The 22353-nt window shown below is 38.0% G+C and overlaps 1 protein-coding gene across 1 annotated transcript; it reads right to left on the bottom strand.

The window, feature by feature from the left end:
* Positions 1–419: 419 nt before the first annotated feature.
* Positions 420–14340, bottom strand: LOC307117237 (hormonally up-regulated neu tumor-associated kinase; the record flags this gene model as incomplete). Its single annotated transcript, XM_079802029.1, has 10 exons — positions 420–1177; positions 2215–2446; positions 2537–2620; positions 2800–2977; positions 3082–3217; positions 5929–6056; positions 6178–6316; positions 6735–6790; positions 12601–12893; positions 14125–14340. The coding sequence occupies 10 exons, from the start codon at positions 14338–14340 to the stop codon at positions 420–422; spliced, it is 2220 nt and encodes a 739-aa protein (XP_079658155.1).
* Between the last annotated feature and the right edge of the window lie 8013 nt (positions 14341–22353).

Genomic DNA, 22353 nt, shown 5'->3' with positions numbered 1-22353 from the left:
ACATATTTTACCATGTTTTTGGGAATAAAATATTATCTAAACATGAACAAACTCAGAATTTAGATATAGTAACTAAATTTGTAAAGTTTGGTGCATCTAAGTGCTAGAATTTTGGCTGAGTGCATCAGAAAAAAAATATTTTGAGAAAACAGCCTTTAAAGACAAAGTATTGTACGGATGCAAATTGGTAGAAGAAGTGTAATAAAATAAACATGTCCAGTAAATGTGTATATTAGATGTTCTCTTGATGTGCAAAATAGCCCATAATCTCTGACCAGTGCATGAAAAAACAATGGTTTTGCCTGTCTTGCCTTAAAGAAAATGAGGGATGAATGAAAATGATAAGTTTTGTGGTCAACATTGCCACAAATGCTGTCGACCAAGCTTAGCTTATATTGAACCCAGAATACTCCCAAATGTCACCCAAAATCCATTCGTAGTATTTCTGTCTTTTTGTCAGGTTTGGTTTGTAAAGCAGACGGAAGCATTGGTAGGTTGAGGTCTGTGGCTCGGCGCTGTATAGCCGTTCGCAACTGAATTGAGTTTCTTTTTGCGGTATTACTGGGGATGCCTGTCCCTCCTCCCCCTCCCGTTCCCAGGTTCCTCTTCTCCTTTCCATGTCTTAGGTTTTTAATGACGAGAGCTTGTTGTCTTTGAGATGGAAACAGTGGTGGTTTGGACCCATTCACCAAGAAAGACGAGGAGCCTGTGCCAGCCGTTGTGTGGCGCGTAAAGCCTACCCAAGTGACTTTTCTAGGTGCGGATTCTTTAAGTGTTCCAGTGTGTCGTAGTCGCGGTAAAGGGGAGGTTTGTGCCGGGGTTTCTATGGCGCTGAGGTGGCGAGCATTGTAGGTTTTCTCCTCAATGGCCAGTAATAGATCCTTAAAGCGCTGTCCCGTTCTGGGAGAAGGCCCTTTGTCTGAGTAGAACGTCTGCAACTTCTCTAACTTGTCATCATGCTGATATTCACAGTCCAGCGCTTGATATTTGTCAGAGTAAGCCGGTCTCAGATCATGTGGTTTGATTGATGTTTTCATTGTCTGGGAGTCTCTAGAGGTGTCTATGGTTACAGTGGCATCACAAGGGGCAGAGTCACAGAGTTTGGTGCCACTCTCCTCTTTGCAGGAGCACTTAGGGGGTGAGACACGAAGCATCTCCTTTTCACCAAACGTTGAGACTAAAATACACACACATACAATTTCTGTCAGCTGAATATGCATTCTATGAATTTCAAAATTAAACAAATTATAATAGTATTATAGAGTCATGCAGAAATGAGTCCTAAATAGAACTAGAATTTTTTTTAACTTATGGTTCCATTGTCCCAAAGTCAATGGGTTTTTGTTTAAAAGCCTGACATAAGGTCTGTGGTTATCACAGTATATTTTCATGTTTTATTCTATGACATAAAATACTAAAGTCCCTTTAAGACAAGTCATTTCACTCGACGGCCATCTTTGAAACACCTCTCGGGCATGCAAGTGCAGCTCCTTTCTCTTTGAATGGGGAAGCATTAAATTCTCCTAAACTGTTCGCCAAGCTTACAATAAAATTTCACACTTGAAATCAGCAATGAAATCTGACTATAACTGTTTCTAAACGCTTGAATCATAACAAAAAAGTATATTTTTCAGGCTGGACCAAGCTAAATGTGCATGCGGTGGGACCGGAGCTTCTAACGGCAGCTGCAGTGATGTGATGACTACCAATCAGTGATTGGCTTTTTTTCTTTAGAAGGCGGGACATATTCCACCATATTACGCGTTGCACTTTCTCCCATTCATAGTAATACGAGTGCACCGTCTTTCTGTATATAAAGCCTTTGGTAATATCCCATTTGTAATTTCTTGTTGCTAACAAGTGGCTAAATTGGGACTACAGAGGTTGTCTGGGCCTTCTACTCACAACTTCAACTTCAATAGTCTGCAAGAGGCTATGGAAGCGAACTAATGCGAACGTGGTGTAGTTCGTTTATAGCCTAACTTAAGCTTTTTACTTGTGGCAATTGTATTTAGGCTTTAAAATTTATAAAATAATCAAAATGTGTAACAATCGTGAACTTTTGCCGGTCACAGAGCTTATTTTCTCCAATAATCTAAAAGCCAATGTAAAAAAAAATCCTTGGTTTTACTCAAAGGTGATGCTAAGTTTCGGGTTAGCCTCATCACTGCAGCACTCTATAAAAATGATTGTTCCTATAAACATGTGCGTTACCCTTAGGAATCAGTCCATCATGTGTTTCCACAAGTATGGCAATCTCATTAGCTGTATCCACAGGCAGTGAGGTGGGGGAATCTGCTCTGTCCAATAGGCTTGGCTGCTTTGGTCTAATGGTCGCCACAGGCCTTTTCATGCCACTCTCTGCATCTCTGTCCTGTGATGGGCTCCTCTGGGTCTTACTGGCCTGCCTTGAGCTCCTCTCATTGGCTGTGTCACTCTGAGGAGACTAGTGAAGGAAGAGCGTGTTAAATGTTTTGTGTGTCCATGAGTGTTTAAGAAACTAGATTAAATTCTTGGCTATAGAAGGACAAATCACCTGTTGCTGACTCTTTGCGCTTGCATTGCTTCTCCCTCTCGACAAGCCCTTATTCAGAAGATTCCATTCGCTGTTTTCTTCTCTCTGAGGACAATAACCGACATGTTAGCTGTGATCCAAAACCAAAAATGAAAATATTATAGCATCATGTATCCAGATGAGTTTTGTCCTCCAAGACGGAGGACACAAGAAATGCTGATAAATATATTTGTATTTAGGCATGCAGCAATATTATAATATTGATTATTATGGTCACTTTTTACCTTCATGGTCCTCACAACTTTCTGATGTCTGTTGAGTTTTTTCAGCAGTAGATGGTAGCAAGCTAAGATGGCAGACGGCTTGTTACTGATGACAGTGTGGATGATATCAGAAAGACCGTAACTTAGAGATTCAGTCATGTAGTTTAGCACAGCTGAATTTAGATCCTCAGGACGCAGCCTAAAGAAGCAACAAAGAACATGCGTATGCATATCAGGAAATGTCTTTCTGTGCGTCTTTGTTCCTTTGGGTGGCTTTAGCATTAGATTTCATTTCGCAGGCACCTGTTTTTATGTGCTACAGTATGGAGGGGTCTCTTGGCAAAACCCTCGTTCAACCATCTATCCTCCATTGCTGCTTTTATTGTTGGCCTTTTTGCTGGATCTGGTTCCAGCAGAGACAAGACAAACTGTATAGCCGCTAGAAATGAAAAAAGAGAGAAAATACTGATATCTTGACACTGCTAAAGGAGTCTCAAAACTCTGTTTTAACCTTACACAGAAGATCTCAACACTGATTTGTCAGTGAATGTGTGTGTGTCCGACCCAGACTGAACTTCTCAAGGTTTCTCTTACAGAAGAGGAGATCAGATTCATGATCCCCTGTGCCACCTTCTCAATCTGGGGGGGACTCCTCAGATCAGAGTGCCAGTTTGGCTCTGCGATGGCCTTGTGTGTGTGTGTGTGTGTGTGTGTGTGTGTGTGTGTGTGTGTGTGTGTGTGTGTGTGTGTGTGTGTGTGTGTGAAGGTAGTGTTTGTGTCAGTAGACAGTGACGATCACATTTACTCATTCACTTAGAGTGCCATTACAGGCAGCCTCAAGAAGCCAACAAAACACACAAAACACATACTGTAAGCTTCCATTATAATTCATTTTTCACCATACTTAACCGACAGTAATAATTAAAAAGTTAAAGATATTTTTAAAGAATAAAAATACTTCATTTAGGTGTTACCATTTTTTCAGTATATATTAATTATTATGCAAAATGATATCCAGCATAACATGGAACACACTTGTGAGTTTTTGAGTTGATTCAGCAGATGTTATCCAAAGTGACACTGCTAAATGATTATTTTGCACATACTGAAGATATATGCATCTGTTCCATTACTCTGATATTATTCTTTTTCATAAACAATGTATGTGCTGGTTCAGAGAAACAAACAGGAGGTAATTCACCATACGTAATGTACAAACTATCCCACAATGATCTAATGTAACCTGCAACGGAATCGGGGAACCCAGCCGGGTTCTGTTCCACTAGCAGACATTTTGCGTCATCATGTTTGTAGTGCATCTATTTTTGTGATTGGTGAATATACTATTAATATTGATGAAGATTAATATTGATGTGCTGGATCAGATGATCTCACAATCTGATTGAGAAGAAGGACACTTTGAAATGCACTACTGCACTCAACACATTTTATCTCTTTTCTCGTTCTCTTTTCTCATTCTTTCTCTGTGTATTTTGTCCTGATGAAGAACTCCTTAGGGATGAATCTATGCATGTGTGTGCATATACAGTACCGTTCACAAATTTGGGGTTAATATTATTACAATTTAAAATTCAATTCAAGTCTATTTTAATGTATTTTAAAATGCAATTCATCCTGTAATGACAAAACTGAATTTTCAGCATCATTACTCCAGTCTTCAGGATCACATGACCCTTCAGAATTCATTTTAATAGGCTGATTTGCTTCTCAAGAAACATTTATTATATTTCTTGTGTTCTCTCGTTCTTACATTTATTTGAAACAGAAATGTTTTTTAACTTTATAATTGTCTTCCATGTCTCTGTCGATCAATTTAATGCACCCTTGCTGAATAAAAATATCAATGTCTTTAAAAAAAAAAATCTTACTGACCCCAAACTTTTGAATGTTGGTGTATATGATCAATTTCCCCACATGGATAGCAAAACCTGAAATCCCATTCATTTAATGGAACAGCCAATAATTTCAGGTTAGAGGATAGTAAATGTCAATAAAAAAGGTAAATAAAAAAAAGTAAATGGAAAGTCCCCACCATAATAGAAAAACATTTGTGTATATACATTTTTGTTTTGTTGGCAGAGGCTATTAATACTAATATTGTCTGATTGAGCCAGGCAAAATTACTAAAGAAATACAGCTGGTAACAAGAGCAGTGGCGTGGAGAGTTGGATAAAGACCAAAGTATACTTCACTTTTTATGTCTACGCAAGGGTCATCGTACAGTACGCGATGCAAATTTCGTCATCAGAAGAGTATGTGCACCGCATTTAGTATTTTTTGCAGTATTTACATGGGTTGTAACTCGTGGCGAGAGATTGCTCAAAACTGCGTGAGTTGAATGCCTGTGTACCTGTACGAGTCAAAAGAAGTATACTTCGCAATGCTGTGCGTTAAAATGTCCAACTTTACAGCAGAAAAAAACATGTTTACAGCCAGGTACAAATTGTGGTTTTGGTCTATACGTCTAATTTTGCCCTTCATGACAACTGTGAGGAGGGTACATTTTTTTTGTGACTGGTGGATAGCTGTTTGTCTGCTGTCTGTTAGTCATCACCTCAGCTCCAGCCACGTTCCGCCTCTTTGACCATTTTCTGTTATCCGAGAGTGACGCGCTGACAAGATGGCAACGGCCGACTTTGAAGCTTCAAAACCACTCTTCAGAATCCAATGGGTAATGTCACGGACACTAAGTCCATATTTTTTTTTACAGTCTATGGTTTGTACATTCACGTACACATAAAAAAACAAAGTATACTTTGGGCTTAAGTGCACTAGCTTTTGATGCAAACGACCCAAGTTCGAATCTGCCTTTTTCCATAAAGGAAATAAAGTGCCTAAAGATTGTTTAATAGTGGGACAGGTAGGGTTTTAAAAGTGTTTAACAGGTAGAGTTAGGTGTAGGTGTTAGGGAGGGCTTTAGGGATAGGGACAACATCCATTTATGGTTTTAATAAATATAATCAAATATTATGTAACAAAAAATGTGTTATTATTGCATATAATACTGTTTTATAATGTACTATACACTCAGGAGCAAATAGTGTCTGCCACTAGTATAAATAGCATCTAAATAAAATAAAAAACATTTTGTTGCTATTTCCACACTTGGTGCAAAATGCAGATTTTTACCTTTGCTGATATCCGACGGTATCGCACTGATTTCTCCATTCACCATTTTCTGGTGAAGTTGCTTGATGTTGAAGGGCTCCACCGTAAACGGCAAAGTGCCAGTCAACATGGCAAACATACTCACACCTCTATGCAGAAACACACAGAGACGCATTAAAAAGACACCCATCTTCATTTAAAAACCCATCAGTTGACAGTATATGCGATTGCCATTTCTAGAAGACATACAGATATACTTTGTGTACTCACACAGACCACACGTCCACTTTAGGGCCGTACTTCCTGTGGGCCAGCAGTTCGGGAGCAGCGTAAGCAGGGCTGCCACACTGAGTGTTCAGCAGCTCCAGAGAGAGAGAATCTGCCTTCAGAGTGTTACTCAGACCAAAGTCTACACACAAACACACTTGCATGAACATACCAGCACATACACATGTACAGTGTTTCTGACACAGATACTGCCAATAGCAGACTTTCTTTCTTGAATGTTTTTGTAACTAAGCATTCAAGAATAAATCATTCAGAAGCTTAAAATGAAATGCATGAATAAAAGTATGAAGGAGACAAGAGTTGATGCTATTACTTTGATATTCCTCATTGGTAAGTGATACGTTTTGCTAATTGTAAATGAGTCCCTCCGGTGTGATTGCATTTGTGTGTGCTGCTGCAACCATAGTAGCTGGTTGTAAGACACTCATAGAGGTATTAATGTATTGCAGTAAAAATAAAAATAAAAGCTTTGACAAAACGTTCCTCATATTAAATTATGTACATTTACACACAATGTAAAAAAGGCAAGGCACGCTCACCAACTATCTTAATGTTGTTGTGCTCATCCAGTAGGAAGTTTTCAATCTTCAAGTCCCTAGTTAAAAAAAAACACAATATTCAGAGATGGAGGTTAGTTCAAAATAACTACATAGCTGGGTTCAAAATACTCATACCACACTTAAAAATCTGAAAATAAACTGTTTTAGGTTTGTGAACACTTGCCAATGTTGCAAGAAAAAAATATTTGATTTGACACTATTTCTTGGTCACCACTCACAAAAAAATGTATACTTAAATAACATTATTGTTTTCATCAGTATTATTTATTTATATACAGTAGGCTACTATTATAGTATTGAATTAACTTTTAGCTTTTATTTTTCATTTTAAGTTTGGGTAATTGTATTATTTGCTTTTGTCATTTTATTAGTTACATTTTATTCATAAGTTTTTCATCTAATCTTATTTCAACTTTATTTTAATTACTGAATTTTTTTTTTTATAGTTTTAGTTAAAGGGTTACTTCAGCGATTTAGCATTAAGCTTTGTATCAGTAGAAAACTGGTAGTATATTCAAATGATGGTACTTTTCTCCCTCATATCCCCCTGAGACGAGACAATTATACATTTTATTTCTGGAAAAAAAATGTTTGCCAGAGGCTATAGACTATAGCCAGTAGAATGAGCTAGTTCCAATGTTTGCCAGAGGCTATAGACTATAGCCAGTAGAATGAGCTAGTTCCACATGTTATCACCATAGGCATAATTTACGGGTGGGACATGTCCCCATAACTTTTTGCCAGGCTCGAAATTGTCCCCACCACTTTTTAAACGTAATTGAAAAACAGAATGCGGAAGGTGTGTTTTAAAGCAAAAGCACGATATACAAATCGTCATTCTTCATAATCTAATTCATTCATTTACTAAATTTTTCCACCGGTCATAAGCTTTTTTTTCCATTAGAGATTTGCGCAAAACTTTTGCGATATTTCCTAATAGTCGATAAAAAAAATCGCGAAATGACGGCGTTTCCATTAACTGATGTTATGCGACCAAAACAATTTTTTTATAAGTCAATTCCAAAAATTATGCTACGTAGGTTGTTAGGTTTATGTATATCCCAGCCACCGCACGCCATTATTTTTAATGGAAAGAGACGTGTGTGTTATCCAAGCACTGATGGCAAGGAAAGCACCTTATACTTGAGCAGCACATATGAAGTGTTTCTGGGTGTTTCTCTCTCTTATCTGCTTCAAGGTCTTGATAAATTGTGGCATTTTATATTCTATTGTTTTTTTATGAGTTTAATAAAGAACTCGGTCTCGTCTTCTGTCCAAACATACCATCATCTTTAAAGAATGATCGACTTTTACATACGGCAGGTTATTGTGACGCATTGCTGTTTGAATGTTTGAATTTGCATGGCGGTAACTCAAAAGTTTTTTTTTTTTTTTACCACTTCGTTATTTTGGCTTGGAATTTCATTTGTTGGAAATATAAACTGAATTTAGAAATGCTTTTGAAATTAAAAACTTTGCGTTTAATAAAACAAAATATATTTTTGCAAATGAACTGCGTTTAATAAAACAAAATATATTTTTGCAAATGAACAGCGTTTGGAGTGGAGTGCAAAATAATCTGTTCCCTGAGTCCACGGCCTTTGCTGTTATTGTGAGTGTACACAAATAAAAGTAGACCGTTTACTGTTTTTAATTAAATTTTGCACTTAGCCTATCTGTATGCCTAAAAATGACGGAGTATTGTGAGTTGTTTCCGCTGTCGTAAAGGAAATAATCCATCAGAAGGCGCCGACGACTTCGTCAGACAAAGGGTTAAAGAAAACGTAGCCTATTTAGTTTCATGGTTAGGCTATGTTTAAATATTATTATTTTAATTTCATATGTTGATTATGAAAAATTAGCAGCATGAGTAAGGCACATAATCAGTCTGGGGACATGGATTTTGATCACTTCATTGAATTTTTAGAAAGTCTTTCTTTAAAATTTATTTCGTTTTGCATAAATTGTATTTAAATTTTGATCAATATTTAATCACCTATTTGGCTGTATATTTAATAAATAAGAAGCAAACCAAGATCGTCGGGAATGGGTTGACGTGCGTAACTGGGCTGTTTCCGCGGCCTTTGAGTAAGGCTGAAACTAGCGTCTTTCTGTTTTAATACATTTCTGGAATATATGTCTTAATTACAGTAGGTCTATAGATAGTTATGATATTTGTGGCTGCACCGGAGTCTGTCATTACCAGGGTAAAGTTACGCCACTGTCCGGTGAAAATATATGTTGTTTAACGACATAAGATCTTGTTATTATGACATACCTGAGTGGGAAAAAATAATATGTTGGCCCTATGTGGGAGCAATGCGTGACCGTATTGCAGTTTTGCGGAAATTTCCTTTTTCGAATTGCCTGAAAAACCACCTCGATCGTAAAAGCTTTTTTGCGATATATGGGCGTTTTTGTGAAATTGACACGTTTCCATTGGGCGTATTTTCAATTTGCAATTTCAATTTGCGCAATTATAAGGGTAATGAAAACGCGACTACTCATACACAAGAATTGTGCAATTAATGAATACACTGCAGCTGAGCTGACTATTAAATGGTAAGTTCGCCATATTTATCTTGCGTATTTTGATTTATATTAGGCTAACGTTACCCTTGATGTGTTGTGAATGTTACGTTTTGCTTATTGGATGTTTATAGAATAATTTGTGAATGTGATGCATGTGTACATCAGAGTGCATTTCCAACTCTGAACTCAGTCCCCAAGTAAATTCGGTTATTAAATAAACACATAGCAAAACGAGTTGTGCGGTGTCCCCACCACTTTTCAAAGTGATTTCACTTTACAATCTCACTCATAGAATGTAAATGCGCACAGCCGCTCGGATCGGGCATTAATAACAGGGCGGAGCGGAGTAAAGTGAGTGTTTCAACTTTTCAATTAATTCCTATGAAAGTTAAGCTTCCATATGCGATCTGAAAACGCGGCAGACTGGACACGCGCCGAGAATGACTGCCGCTTACCTCAGCTCTGCTCAGCTCTTCGCTCTGAAATCTGACTCCTGCTGCGTCTTTCGTTCGGCTCACTCACACGTTATTGAAAAGACGCGTTCAGTTTTTAATTGCAGTGTCTGTTCTCTAACTGAACAAATTATTTTATTACTATGAGTATCAAAGCGACGCTCGGCGCGGTGTAATGGTGGGCAAGTGATAACCATTAGCCGTGGCTTTGGGAGTGGCCTCGTTGGGCAGCGAAGATAGTGCATTCTGGGAGTTGTTGTCTTTCATCTACATGAGACGAAAATACATTTTCTGTCTTTTCTCAGTCTAGAAGGCACCAAATTCAAAAATAATTTCACATTTCTACTACATAAATGACCTAGTTTAAATACACGTTCATCTTCCCAGCGCTGAAATACCCCTTTAACAATAAGGACACTGGTTTCCATCGAATCACAAGATGCTCTTTGGATCAACTTTCATTCAGACTTTTAATTATGATAATGTAATGTTATTTATTAGGGGTTGGGCATTTTTACTAGTGGTCACAGACTTTGGGACCCCATATATACTGATAGGGAACTCAGATCACCTCCTTCCATGACCAGCCAAGAACCTCTTGCAGGACTCAAAATGTGAATTAAAACGGGATTTGTACTAAAGAACAGACCTACAAGAGTTATTGTTAGTGATATCACAACTTGGTGGTCCTGGATGTTCAGTCATTCTGCCAAGTCTGCCTCTTTTTCCTTTTATCTTACTCCCTTTTTCTCCCTTTCTTTCCACTTCATAATAAACACTCACACTCACTTTGACGACCGCACGCTCCTCACATTTAATATGAAATTATATGAAAAGCCTATAAAAATATCACAGCCCTCAAAGCTATTTTCATTTCCCTCCATTTTTACTGACATGGCTGACATCTCAAAGCTCAATGGGCGGCCTAACGTTCCTTTACACACACACACACACACACACACACACACACATACACATACAGACACTGTCCCTAAAATGTCCAAAAAAGAAAAGGCTGAAAGACTACTCTGAAAATCTGCTGCCAGTATTAAAGTTCTCTGACAGACATGACGTGTATTAGGGGAAAACTGGACCACCGTCCAGCAGTTTAACTGAGCTTGGGTATTAGTGTGTACAGAGAGGTCAGCAGAGACAGGCTTAAATGCAAAAAGAAAGTGTTTGCGGAGCCAGTTGATAAAATAGTTTGATTTGGGTTGATTAATGTCATGTGAACTTTTGAACTGAAACGGACATGAACCCACATGCTCCTTTCGTTACCATAGGGACTGTATATGTTGACTAACGCAGCGGGTAGTCAAGTGTGTGTGTGTATGGCGTGTAGGCTGATGTACGTCCTTTGATCCTTACTCTAAAAAAGGCTGGATTGTGTGGGACACAGACCTCAGCATTATGAAGCTTCATCCTGGGACTCCATTAGTGAGGAAGTCAGTGAATGATGTGTTAACCATAGTGGCTCTGGCTGATGATGTCATGAGAAGCTAATGACATTCCCACTCTTGCCTCAATTAGGCTTCACTGGCAGACCAAAGAACTGCACACACACACACACACACACACACACACACACACACACACACACACACACACACACACACACACACACACACACACACACACACACACACACACATATACACATTAACTTAAATGAGGACATACTTTAGACTTATATATTAATTTTTTTATAGGCTGTTTATTTGTACTCTTATTCTACCCCTAAAACAATGAAATGTATTTTTAAAAGAAATTTATTTTCATATTGAATTAAAAATGTTTAGATATATTTTTACAAATAAATTATATACAATTCTATTTTATGTAATAATGGAAATATTAAATTAATTACATTTTGAACAGATTTTTTATTATTAATAATTTATTGTATTAATACACTAATATAATTTGTTCAATCCAAAATGTATCCCCAAACCATAGCCAAGTAAACCCACACACATATAATTGCACTTTAATTTCATATTGATAACTCTCATTATTTTAAGAATCTTATATTGGTTTTATTTTATTTTAATATTTACATATTAATGCATTTATAAACACTACAGACTAACTAACCCTGCACCTAAAAGAAGAATGTCTTTCTTGACAAGAAGTAATTGATTTATGTTAAAATGTATCAAATAAGTTTAATGCATGTATTCTCTATTGTATAATTTGAGATATATTTTTTACATTGAGGCTATATAGTAATTTGATTTAAATATATATAATATATAAGACTCTATGTCCTGGTTTCACAGACAGGGCTTAGATTAAGCCTGGATTAGGCCTTAGTTAAATTAGGGCATTTAAGTAGCTTTTATAAATGCGCCTTAGAAAAAAACATTACTGGTGCATCTTGAGACAAAACAACTGAAGATATGTCTGTGCAAGTTGCTTTCAGTTAAAACCGCTCAAACATGCATTTTAGTCTGGGCCTTGTCTATGAAATCGGGGGAAGTTAAAAATATTAATACATTTATTTTATTTTTTTAAATTTATATTAATAATAAAACATTTTATTTATATTTATTAAAAAACTGTTTCAATTTTATTTTAAAATAGCCAAATACACGACACACACACACACACACACACACACACTTGCTCTTTGATTTCATCCATTTCACAGACAATTCTCTCATCTATGACACACAGCACTTCATTATTTATGGCTCTTATAGTTAAGTCCACTATACAGCATAGCACACTCAGCGTTTTCCTTTCTTTTTATTTCTCATTCCACCCCATCCCACCATCCCTAACATATGATCCCTATACAGTTAATTTTCATGGGTGTAAATATGTCATTAAACATGTCCTGTCCGTATCTGTGTGATTACCTGTGAACTATCCCATGTCGGTGCAGGTGTTCCACCGCAGAGAGTATCTGGCGGGTGAACCTGCGGACCTCTCTCTCCTCCAGCCGCTTGCGATCACAGATTCGGTCCATAAGGTCTCCTCCTCCGCACAGCTCCATGGCCATGTAGTAGCAGTTCTCCGTCTCCAACGTCTCCAGCAGCAAGACGATGTTTGGGTGGCGGATCAGCTGGTGAATCCGGGGTTCACGCTTCATGTTTTTTAAAACGTATGAATCCTGACGAGCCTTCTTCTTATCTATCACCTTGATCGCCACCTGACAGAAACAGAGTGCTTCATTTTCTCATGCTTTTTCGTAAAATTTATTAGATTATTAGATCACATTTTTATTTTCTATAAGAAAATATTGTGCAAAGAAAACTTCTCTAGTAAATAAAACTGATTTTGGTGAGTTTGACGTCCCCATAGCATGACACACACACTATAGCTCAAAGTCCCTCTTTAGGAACTCTGATAATAATTAACATTCTAAAATTCTAGGATTGTGCTGGAGGTGATGTGGGCTTACGCATCACCATAGCAATATTTTCAGGTAAACAGAGTGGTCAGGAAGAGCTCAGTGATGTGTATAAGAGCTGGTAACATTCACACGCACTCAGGCCACAATTACTGACCCATGAAAGCTCAGGTCACACAATGAGGAGAGGAGAAACTAACTCTCTCTCTGTTTGTCTGCGTCATGATGAACCCAGTTGTTTTCGAATTTCCGAAAATATCCTCATTATTTATATACTGGCAATATAAAGTATTTATTTCTAAATAAAAAATGTAATGTATATGTAAACAATACATTTATGCACACATTACATTCACATGAAAAAGTGCCATGCCATTTTTCACTCAAGTTCTAATAATGCTGATGTAGGCGCATGTGAAATATTTTTTACAACAAAACAACAAAAATTGTAAAATAAAATTTCTGCAGGCACAAACAGCAAATCACAGAAACAATAATGATCTAAAGTACCACTACATATCATTACCATCTATTATGGAGACATTTAGGGTTACCTTTGAACTAACAATCAATGTGTTTTTTATGAACTAATGTGAATGAAGATTAATAAATACTGTAACAAATGTATTGCTCATTGTTAGTGAATGTTAATTAATGCATTAGCTAACATTAACTAGTAGGACCTTCCTGTAAAGTGTCCCCAAACTACACACTGGTTGGCATGTACAAAAATCCATCAGCATACGTACTGAAATAAATACTACTAGCCAACGCACAATTCAATTAAACATAAAGTGCCTTTTGTATTAATAAACATTTCTAGCAGTGTGAGAGCGCGGATGGATTATTACTGCGGTGCGTGTCAGAGATTAGGAAAGACGGAGTCGCTATGAAAGCTGAGACAGCGAGACAGCATGAAAAATGGATGACAACCCTTCAGCGCACTGATGACTGACACCCTTTAGTGTGTGACACTGTGCCTTTGATTGACAGGCGTCTGCGTGTAAGAGACTGGGTGTGTGCCTGTTACCTTCTCTCCTGTACTGATGTGCATGCCCAGCATAACTTTGGCGAACGAGCCCTTGTTGATCATTTTGCCCACCAGGTAGCTGCCCACGCGCTTAGTGTGTGGAAAGTTTTGAAGAAGGTCGCGGGGCACTTTTCCAAGACAGGGAGGTGCCGCCTGTTCCAGCTCCCCTGAATCTGTCATGCTCCCATCCAGAGATGACTTCAACGCAGCCGGCATGATGCCAGTAATGCCCGTCTGCTAGCAGATCCACAGGATGACACCGAGCAGACAGGTAGAGGATGGAGGAAGACAGGTTGGCAAGAGAGGAAGGGCATGTGTGATGGAGGCTGGTCTCATTGGTTCTTCTTTAGTTGTTGGTGTTGGTCTGTCCTGTCAAGAAGGAGAATATCCACTCTTCGCCCCTCTCATGTGTTTTTTCTTTAGTCCCGATGCTGATCCACAATCACATGTCCTGTGTTGGGACCGGGTACCTGTCTTTTACTTGTGTCTAGCCTCAGATCACCTCTCTTTATCTGTCTTTTTCATCTAGACTGTCTCTTTTCGGTCCAACGGAAGGTTCTTCTCTCAAGTCTGGTTAGTTCATGCACCCTTGTCTTTGTTTGTGTGTGCGTGTGGGTGTGTGTGTGCCTGGTAGATAATTAACTGTATCTGGTCTCAGGTTGATGCTGTGAGCCTAGCGTAGTGAGAGGACACACTACACCATAATGACCCCCCACCTACACACACACACACACACACACACACACACACACACACACACACACACACACACACACACACACACACACACACACACACACACACACACACACACACACACACACACACACACACACACACACACACACACACACACACACACACACAGAAGAACACAAACTGGAAAACACAGCTCCCAGAAATGATGTTATCGAGTTTTAATGTATATCATAAGTGCACAAGTGGGATTGAAAACTTAAGAGTCTGTTTTGAGTAATGTTTTAAAAGTCTGCAGTTATATTAATAATATGTAAATACACAAAAAAAAAAACTAGTTCAGACAAAAAGTGAGACATGAAGCACATATTTTAAGATACCTGATAAAACATTTCTACAGTGTAGTAATGTATTTCTCATACTTCAGGCAACATCATTTCTGATTGACTATCATCTCCAATAATTGTCAAATAATTGTCATATATTGGTCCAATAATGTTGTTTTTGTATCTGTTTCTCTAAGGTCCAGTAATATATTTCTTGGATAAAAACTGTACATTTAGTATCAACAACTGAGATTAATATCCTCCACTACACCAGAAATTCAATTATGAAGGAAATAACCCCATTAATTACACAGTGTCATATTCCCCCTAGATAATCTTTGGCTATTACAGTAATTCAAAAAGCAACATCGTCCAATAAACAAGCTTTTAAAACCTCTAGAATGAGGTGGACAGATTTCATTGGCTCATAATGATCTGCTGTAATGAAGGCCTTGTCAATGTGACTATCATTTGAGATATGAGGACGATGAGGAAGTAACAGCCACATTGATATTAATACCATAAAATGATTTTAGAAATGGAAGTGCACATCTGGTTTTGGCCTGGGACCAGAGTGTGTTAGTAGGGGTCTGTGTGCTTGAATGAGAGGCCATTGTTGGATAAGTGTGTGGTTGGGGTCAGGTTTCTTTATTTCTTATTCGATCTCTCAATTCATCCACTGGAGAGGGATGAACTGAGCAGCAAGAGACTGGAATATGAGACCACCATACTGTACAAACACACACACACACACACACACACACACACACACACACACACACACACACACACACACACACACACACACACACACACACACACACACACACACACACACACACACACACACACACACACACACACACACACACACACACACACACACACACACACACACACACACACACACACACACACACACACACACACACACACACTTATAGATACTGAGTAAATATCTCAGTGAATCTCAGTAAATCTCAGTAAATATCTCAACTATAGCTCAGTAAATATCTCTCATTCATATCTACCCTATCCGCTTTTAGAAAACAAAGAGAGACCCTATATGGCAAATCTGTGTGTGTGTGTGTGTGTGTGTGTGTGTGTGTCAACAGTTTTATATCCATGGTTCAAAGCAGGCCATGACAAAGAGTGCCAAAATGTGCAAACACACAGATGCACAGAACAGAACGTTTTGCGTTCACCCCCAAAAAATGTGCTCCAGCCTCGAGGCTTTGGCAAAACACTGCGCGGTCAAATTAATAGTGCTGAAAACCTCTGTCCATTTCCTGCTCTGTAAGAAACCAATCCCCAGCAATCCATTAAAGCATATCTTAACACTAAATAACTTTTTAAAGCCCTTCTGGAGCATCTCTGCGCCTATGTGCTAGCATGCTAATCTTCACAAGAAAGTCTCATAACAGCCTATCAGCAGGAACATCACCCTGCAAAATGTACTATATCATGAAAAAAAAAAAGTTCTCAAAATGTCATGTAAGGTGAGTAAATGATGACAAAAAAATTCACTTGTAACAAATTAATTGATTTGATTTAGTTTTTTAGTGTCTTATTAATAATTTACTTGACAAACTAGTGCCAAATAATGTATCGGTTCAATAATATGTGATGACACCTCATGTTGTGAGTAAATGATGAAAAAAAGAATAATTTTGGGATGGACTATCCCTTTAAGCTTGCATAAGTCATGCTTCTCTTGAGGCATGTTCTCTCAACAACATGTGCTCTGAACAACAGTTTACACAGTCTGTCAGCTTTGATCAGAATGAACAAGTACTAACCATTGTAAAGGTTGCCCTCTTGTGGCTGAATTGCACATTAAATTGTTAATTTTTGACCTTTTTCCCCTCTGTTTATATTATACTATATTCCTATGTCATAGTAGATCATGCAGCTAGTTGTCACACATTTGGTACTCAGGGTCCTGTATGGTTTACAATAATGTATACATATATGGGGTTTGCACTATGGAAATGTGCCATTAATTTACCCAAATTAAGATATCTTAATTCACCTGTAACATTTAAAATGCTTTATTTTTAATTTTATTTTAAAAAAATTGGTGAATGATAATAAATGATATATTGGTTAAAATATTTAACACAATATTATATAATATAAGAATATATTATAATATATATTATACGTTTATAATTCTAAATATACCTGTAGAAATAATACATATATATATATATATATATATATATATATATATATATATATATATATATATATATATATATATATATATATATATATATATATATATATATATATATATATATATATATATATATATATATATATATATATATATATAAATTTAAGTGTGTGTGTGTTCCTGGTAAACCCTACATTTTACAAAAATGGTAATACAAGTATTTTATGTCTTGTGGGGACATTTTTTTGGTCCCCATGAGGGAAAACAGCTTATAAATCATACTAGATTGTGTTTTTTTTTTTTTTTAATGTAAAACTGCACAATGTTTTCTGTTAGGGTTGTGGTTTAGGGTTAGGAGATATATATCGTTTATACCGAAGAATATACCGTTTGTACAGTATAAAAATCCTTATGTCTATGGAAAGTCCCCATAAAACATGGGGATACTGTGTGTTTCTTTCAATGGTGGATACTGTCAGCAAATATGTTAAATATTTCCTTTTGCCTGACTCAAACACACAGTACTAATCATACAATGTCCTGACGCAGCCTTAATTCAAACAAACACCTTCATTGACTGCCAGCATCACAGCTTGTTTAGAGGCCTTGCGCTGTCAACAGAATGCGCTGCAAGAAAGAAAAGGAAAGCAAATAAAACTGAGGAACAGAGACAGAGAGAGATTGTCCTGTCTGTAAGCTTGTAGATGGGATCGAGTTTAAACCGTAATTACACTGAAAAGGCTTCAACACAGCTAATGAAGACCTGCTGCACGCACACACACACACACACACACACAGAGTAACATGGGGCAAGGTGATGACAGCAGTGAAGTGAAGCAGTCATTTCCTGAGCACCATGGCCAGATGTCTCACACACTACATCTCAGAAATCTCACTCACACACACACACTGGTGTGTAATAAGTCAGACATTTAGATCTCATTAATACCAATGCTAGGCTCCCTCAGACATAGCTGCTCAGCAAAACTTCATTACGACGTCCCGCTAAAGGGCGAACCGCACTATTTTGGGACAGAGGTGGATAAAATAACAGAGTGATGTTTTAGTGAGTGTTCAGAGTAGTGCGTGTGTGTTTGCATGCATGTGTGTGTGATGCAGCTTGTGGCTTAATTACTGTGTGCTAATGAAAAGCTGTGTGTGAGTTTGTGAGCAACTCAGATGGTGGAACTGCCACGCTGCGCTCACAGCTCGTAAATTGCACACCTTCTAAAGGATGTGGGCTGTTACTTGTGTGTGTGTGTGTAAAGGCTAAAAGCACAGATTTTAGGGCCCAAATCAACATAGTGCAACTGCAGTAAAAAATCTCCTCAGAGAATAGTTGGTGTATAGTGGATGTTATTCTGAATTGTTAGAGTGAATGATGTGCTAATGTGGATGTGCTGTACCATATATGAAAAAGCTAAACTTAGATGAATGTATCGTTAATCATGTAAGAATGCATGTGGATGTAGAGACTCTTCCATTGCATATGGGAAAACATGCGTAAATCCCAGATGTTTTTCTGAGTCATCTGTTTTGGGAAATGTTTTATCTGTTTTCTCTGAAGTTGCCAGAAGAGGGCATTAGAGGGAAAACTTCTTCATTGTCTTTATTTTTTTTTTTTTGAGAGAAAATTCTAAACAACTTAACTTTTTGGGTCAAAATACCTGGTACAGTACAGTAGTATGTGTACAGCACACCTTTCCTTTGATTATAAACATGAATGCTAGCATACTAGCAAACCCTTGTTTGAGTAAGAAAAAAGTAGGAAAAAAAAGCAAAGAAAAATTTGAATTTTTTTTTAATATAATTTATACAAGTCTATTTTATTTATTTAATTATTTTTTTTTTTTGGGGGGGGGGGGGGGGGGGGTTAATAAATAAAACTCTGAAGAATTATAGGTAATTAATGTATTTGGTCTCGGTGGAAAATCCCCACCACCCTAACAGTCACCTATCAGACAGAACGCATTTTTCAGGTTTGAAAACGCGAGGCGCACCACACTGCCTTTTTTTAACTTAGAAAAGAGTTTTTATGTTGCTAGGCAACCACCGAATCAGCTGTCCTGTCAGTCTAACTGAAAACATCAGTCACCACAGCGGAAGGCCCGCCTCTCCATTCATTTGATTGGACAATGAAAAATAAAAATGCAAATGACATCGGGTGCTTTTCAGCTCAGAGCACTCCTACAAAAACACAAGGCGCCTGGGGCTCATAAACAGCGCACAAAACACTCATTGCCAATAGAAAATAATTTGAAAAAGGCGCCTATCTGCTAAGGCTGCATTTATGTTATCATTATGTTATATATTGTGAAATATTATTACAATTTAAAATAACTTCTTTCTACTTTAATATATTTTAAAATGTGATGGCAAAGCTGAATTTTCAGCATCATTAGGCCCCGATCAGACAGAACGCGTTTTCAGGTTTGAAAAAGCGAGGTGCACCTCTATAGAAAATAGCAGTGCGCTGTGTTTTTATTGTTTCATGGCAACCCTCGAATCAGCTTTGCTGTCAGTCTAATCAAGATAACCGTCACAACGGAAGGCTCGCCTCCCAATTCATTCGATTGGACAATGGGGAAAAAATGCGATGATGTCGGGCGCTTTTCTGCTCAGAGTTAATTTTTTTTCAACTTCATGCGCTCAGAGCGCTCCTTCAAAAACGCGAGGCGCAGCAGGCGGTCAAAACACGAGGCGCCTGGGGCGCACAAACAGCGCGCATAACGCTCACTGCCAACAGAAAGCTATTCAAGAAATAGCCTCTCACTGCAAAAACGCTTTCTGTCTAATCGGGGCCTAACAACGCCCTAGCAACCATCAGATGTACTGTATATTAGTTAGTGGCACTGAAAATGTCTCCATGTAACCATGGTTCCCTGAGAAGGGGAATGAGACGCTGCGTCTCCTAAAGGGCGCTATGAGGAATGACACCCGTCAAGCCAGAGGTATTCCCATAGCGCCCTCTAGGGGACGCAGCACGAGTTCTCTTGCAAAAGGGAACCAGCATTTTCATCCTTGAGTAATATTTGGTCTGAACACCAAATACATTTGACATTTTATAATTAAAAGCTTATTCAGTTTTCTAGGGAATCTGAAGGTATTCTGACCTAATAAAACACTAAGATTAGTAGGCTATATCATGTTTTTTAACCTTAGGATCAAAAATGAATCAATCAGCCCAAAAAAAAATTTGAGACCAAAAAGAGACCAAATCACTTACAAATACAATGTTGTTTAGATTGGAACTCCACTGTAGTTCTGTAATAATAAATCATTTGACACAATTCATTTTGTGGTCACTGGCTGTAAAACTCACACTAAAACAAGCCATTGCTGAATTTGCTCTTTCTTTAATGATTCGCACTCTGCATAACACATAAAAATGCAGATTTTAAGTTAGGAAATCGTTTTAAATGGCCAAGCGTAGAACAAGAAAGGGGCTTTTGTTCTGTGCATTTCATTAATTGCACATGCAAAAAAACTGTGTTTATACCACTTATGCATTTGCGAGTCTTATTTCCTGGCCATTCTGTCACTGATTAGCAGCAAGCTGCGACAAAAGGATTTTTCATGCAAAAAAACTCTTCCCAAAAAATGACTTCCATGACATCCATCTCTCCATAAACGTCCCTGACTGTAAATTCACAATTATTTGACTCTCCCTGCCTCATTTTGAACGCACAGATTTTTTTTTTTTTACCACAATACCAGTGATTTCCTGCTCATATGGTCATCCATGCACCCAAAGTCAACAGCAGAGAGACCATACAGCATAATGGATGTGTTTTATGGAAAGGGTGTTATATTAAGTTTAATAGCAGTGTGCGGTGAGCTAATGGCTGCCTTTGGCTTTCCTCCTGAAAATAGAACTGAGGGTGGGTTTGGAGGGATTCCTCCGTATGTGTGTCCTAGCAAGAGAGAGATGTATATGGACAGTTCTAGATATAGAACATGCAGACATAGAACATGCAGACAGATTGAAAAAGTGCGACACATGAAAATTAAAAAAAAAAAAAAATGAAGAGGAAAAAGACAGTTTCAAATGTTCCATTTGTACCATTTTGCTGGAGCAGGGCTGCATAAGGACATAAAACTGTATAAAAAAAACCCATTTAAAAATATACATAACAGCCATATACACTACCGTTCAAAAGTTTGGGGTCAGTAAAAATTACTTTTTCCCCCATCAAGGATGCATTAAATTGATCAAAAGTGACAGAAAAGGGATTTTAAATAAATGCTGTTTTTTTTAACTTTCTATTCATCAAATAATCCTGAAAAATGAAATGCATCACAGTTTTCACAAAAATATAAAGCAGCACAATTGCTTTCAACGTTGATACTAATAAGAGATTTTTGAACTGCAAATCAGCATATAAGGATGATTTCTGAAGGATCATGTGACTGAAGACTGGAGTAATGATGCTGAAAATTCAGCTTTGCATCAAATAAATCAGGCATAACTTTCAGGTGAAATGTATTAGGCAGCAAATGAACATTTTGTCCTCAAAGTTGATGTGTTAGAAGCAGGAAAAATGGGCAAGCGTAAGGATTTGAGCAAGTTTGACAAGGGCCAAATTGTGATGGCTAGATGACTGGGTCAGAGCATCTCCAAAACTGCAGCTCTTGTGGGGTGTTCCCGGTCTGCAGTGGTCAGTATCTATCAAAAGTGGTCCATGGAAGGAACAGTGGTGAACCGGCGACATGGTCATGGGCGGCCAAGGCTCAATGATGCACGTGGGCAGCGAAGGCTGGTCCGATCAAACAGACGAGCAGAATACACGGTGCATTGCAGTTTGTTGCATATGGGGCTGCATAGCCACAGACCAGTCAGGGTGCCCTGTCCACCACTGAAGCGTCAAGCGCAACAGTGGCCACGTAAGCATCAGAACTGGGCCGCGGAGCAATGGAAGAAGGTGGCCTGGTCTGATGAATCATGTTTTCTTTTACATCATGTCGATGGCCGGGTGTGTGTGCTTCGCTTACCTGGGGAACACATGGCACCAGGATGCACTATGGGAA

Source organism: Gobio gobio (assembly GCF_949357685.1).
Source record: "Gobio gobio genome assembly, chromosome: 21".
Classification (NCBI taxonomy): domain Eukaryota; kingdom Metazoa; phylum Chordata; class Actinopteri; order Cypriniformes; family Gobionidae; genus Gobio; species Gobio gobio.
This window is presented reverse-complemented; position numbering and strand designations above follow the sequence as displayed.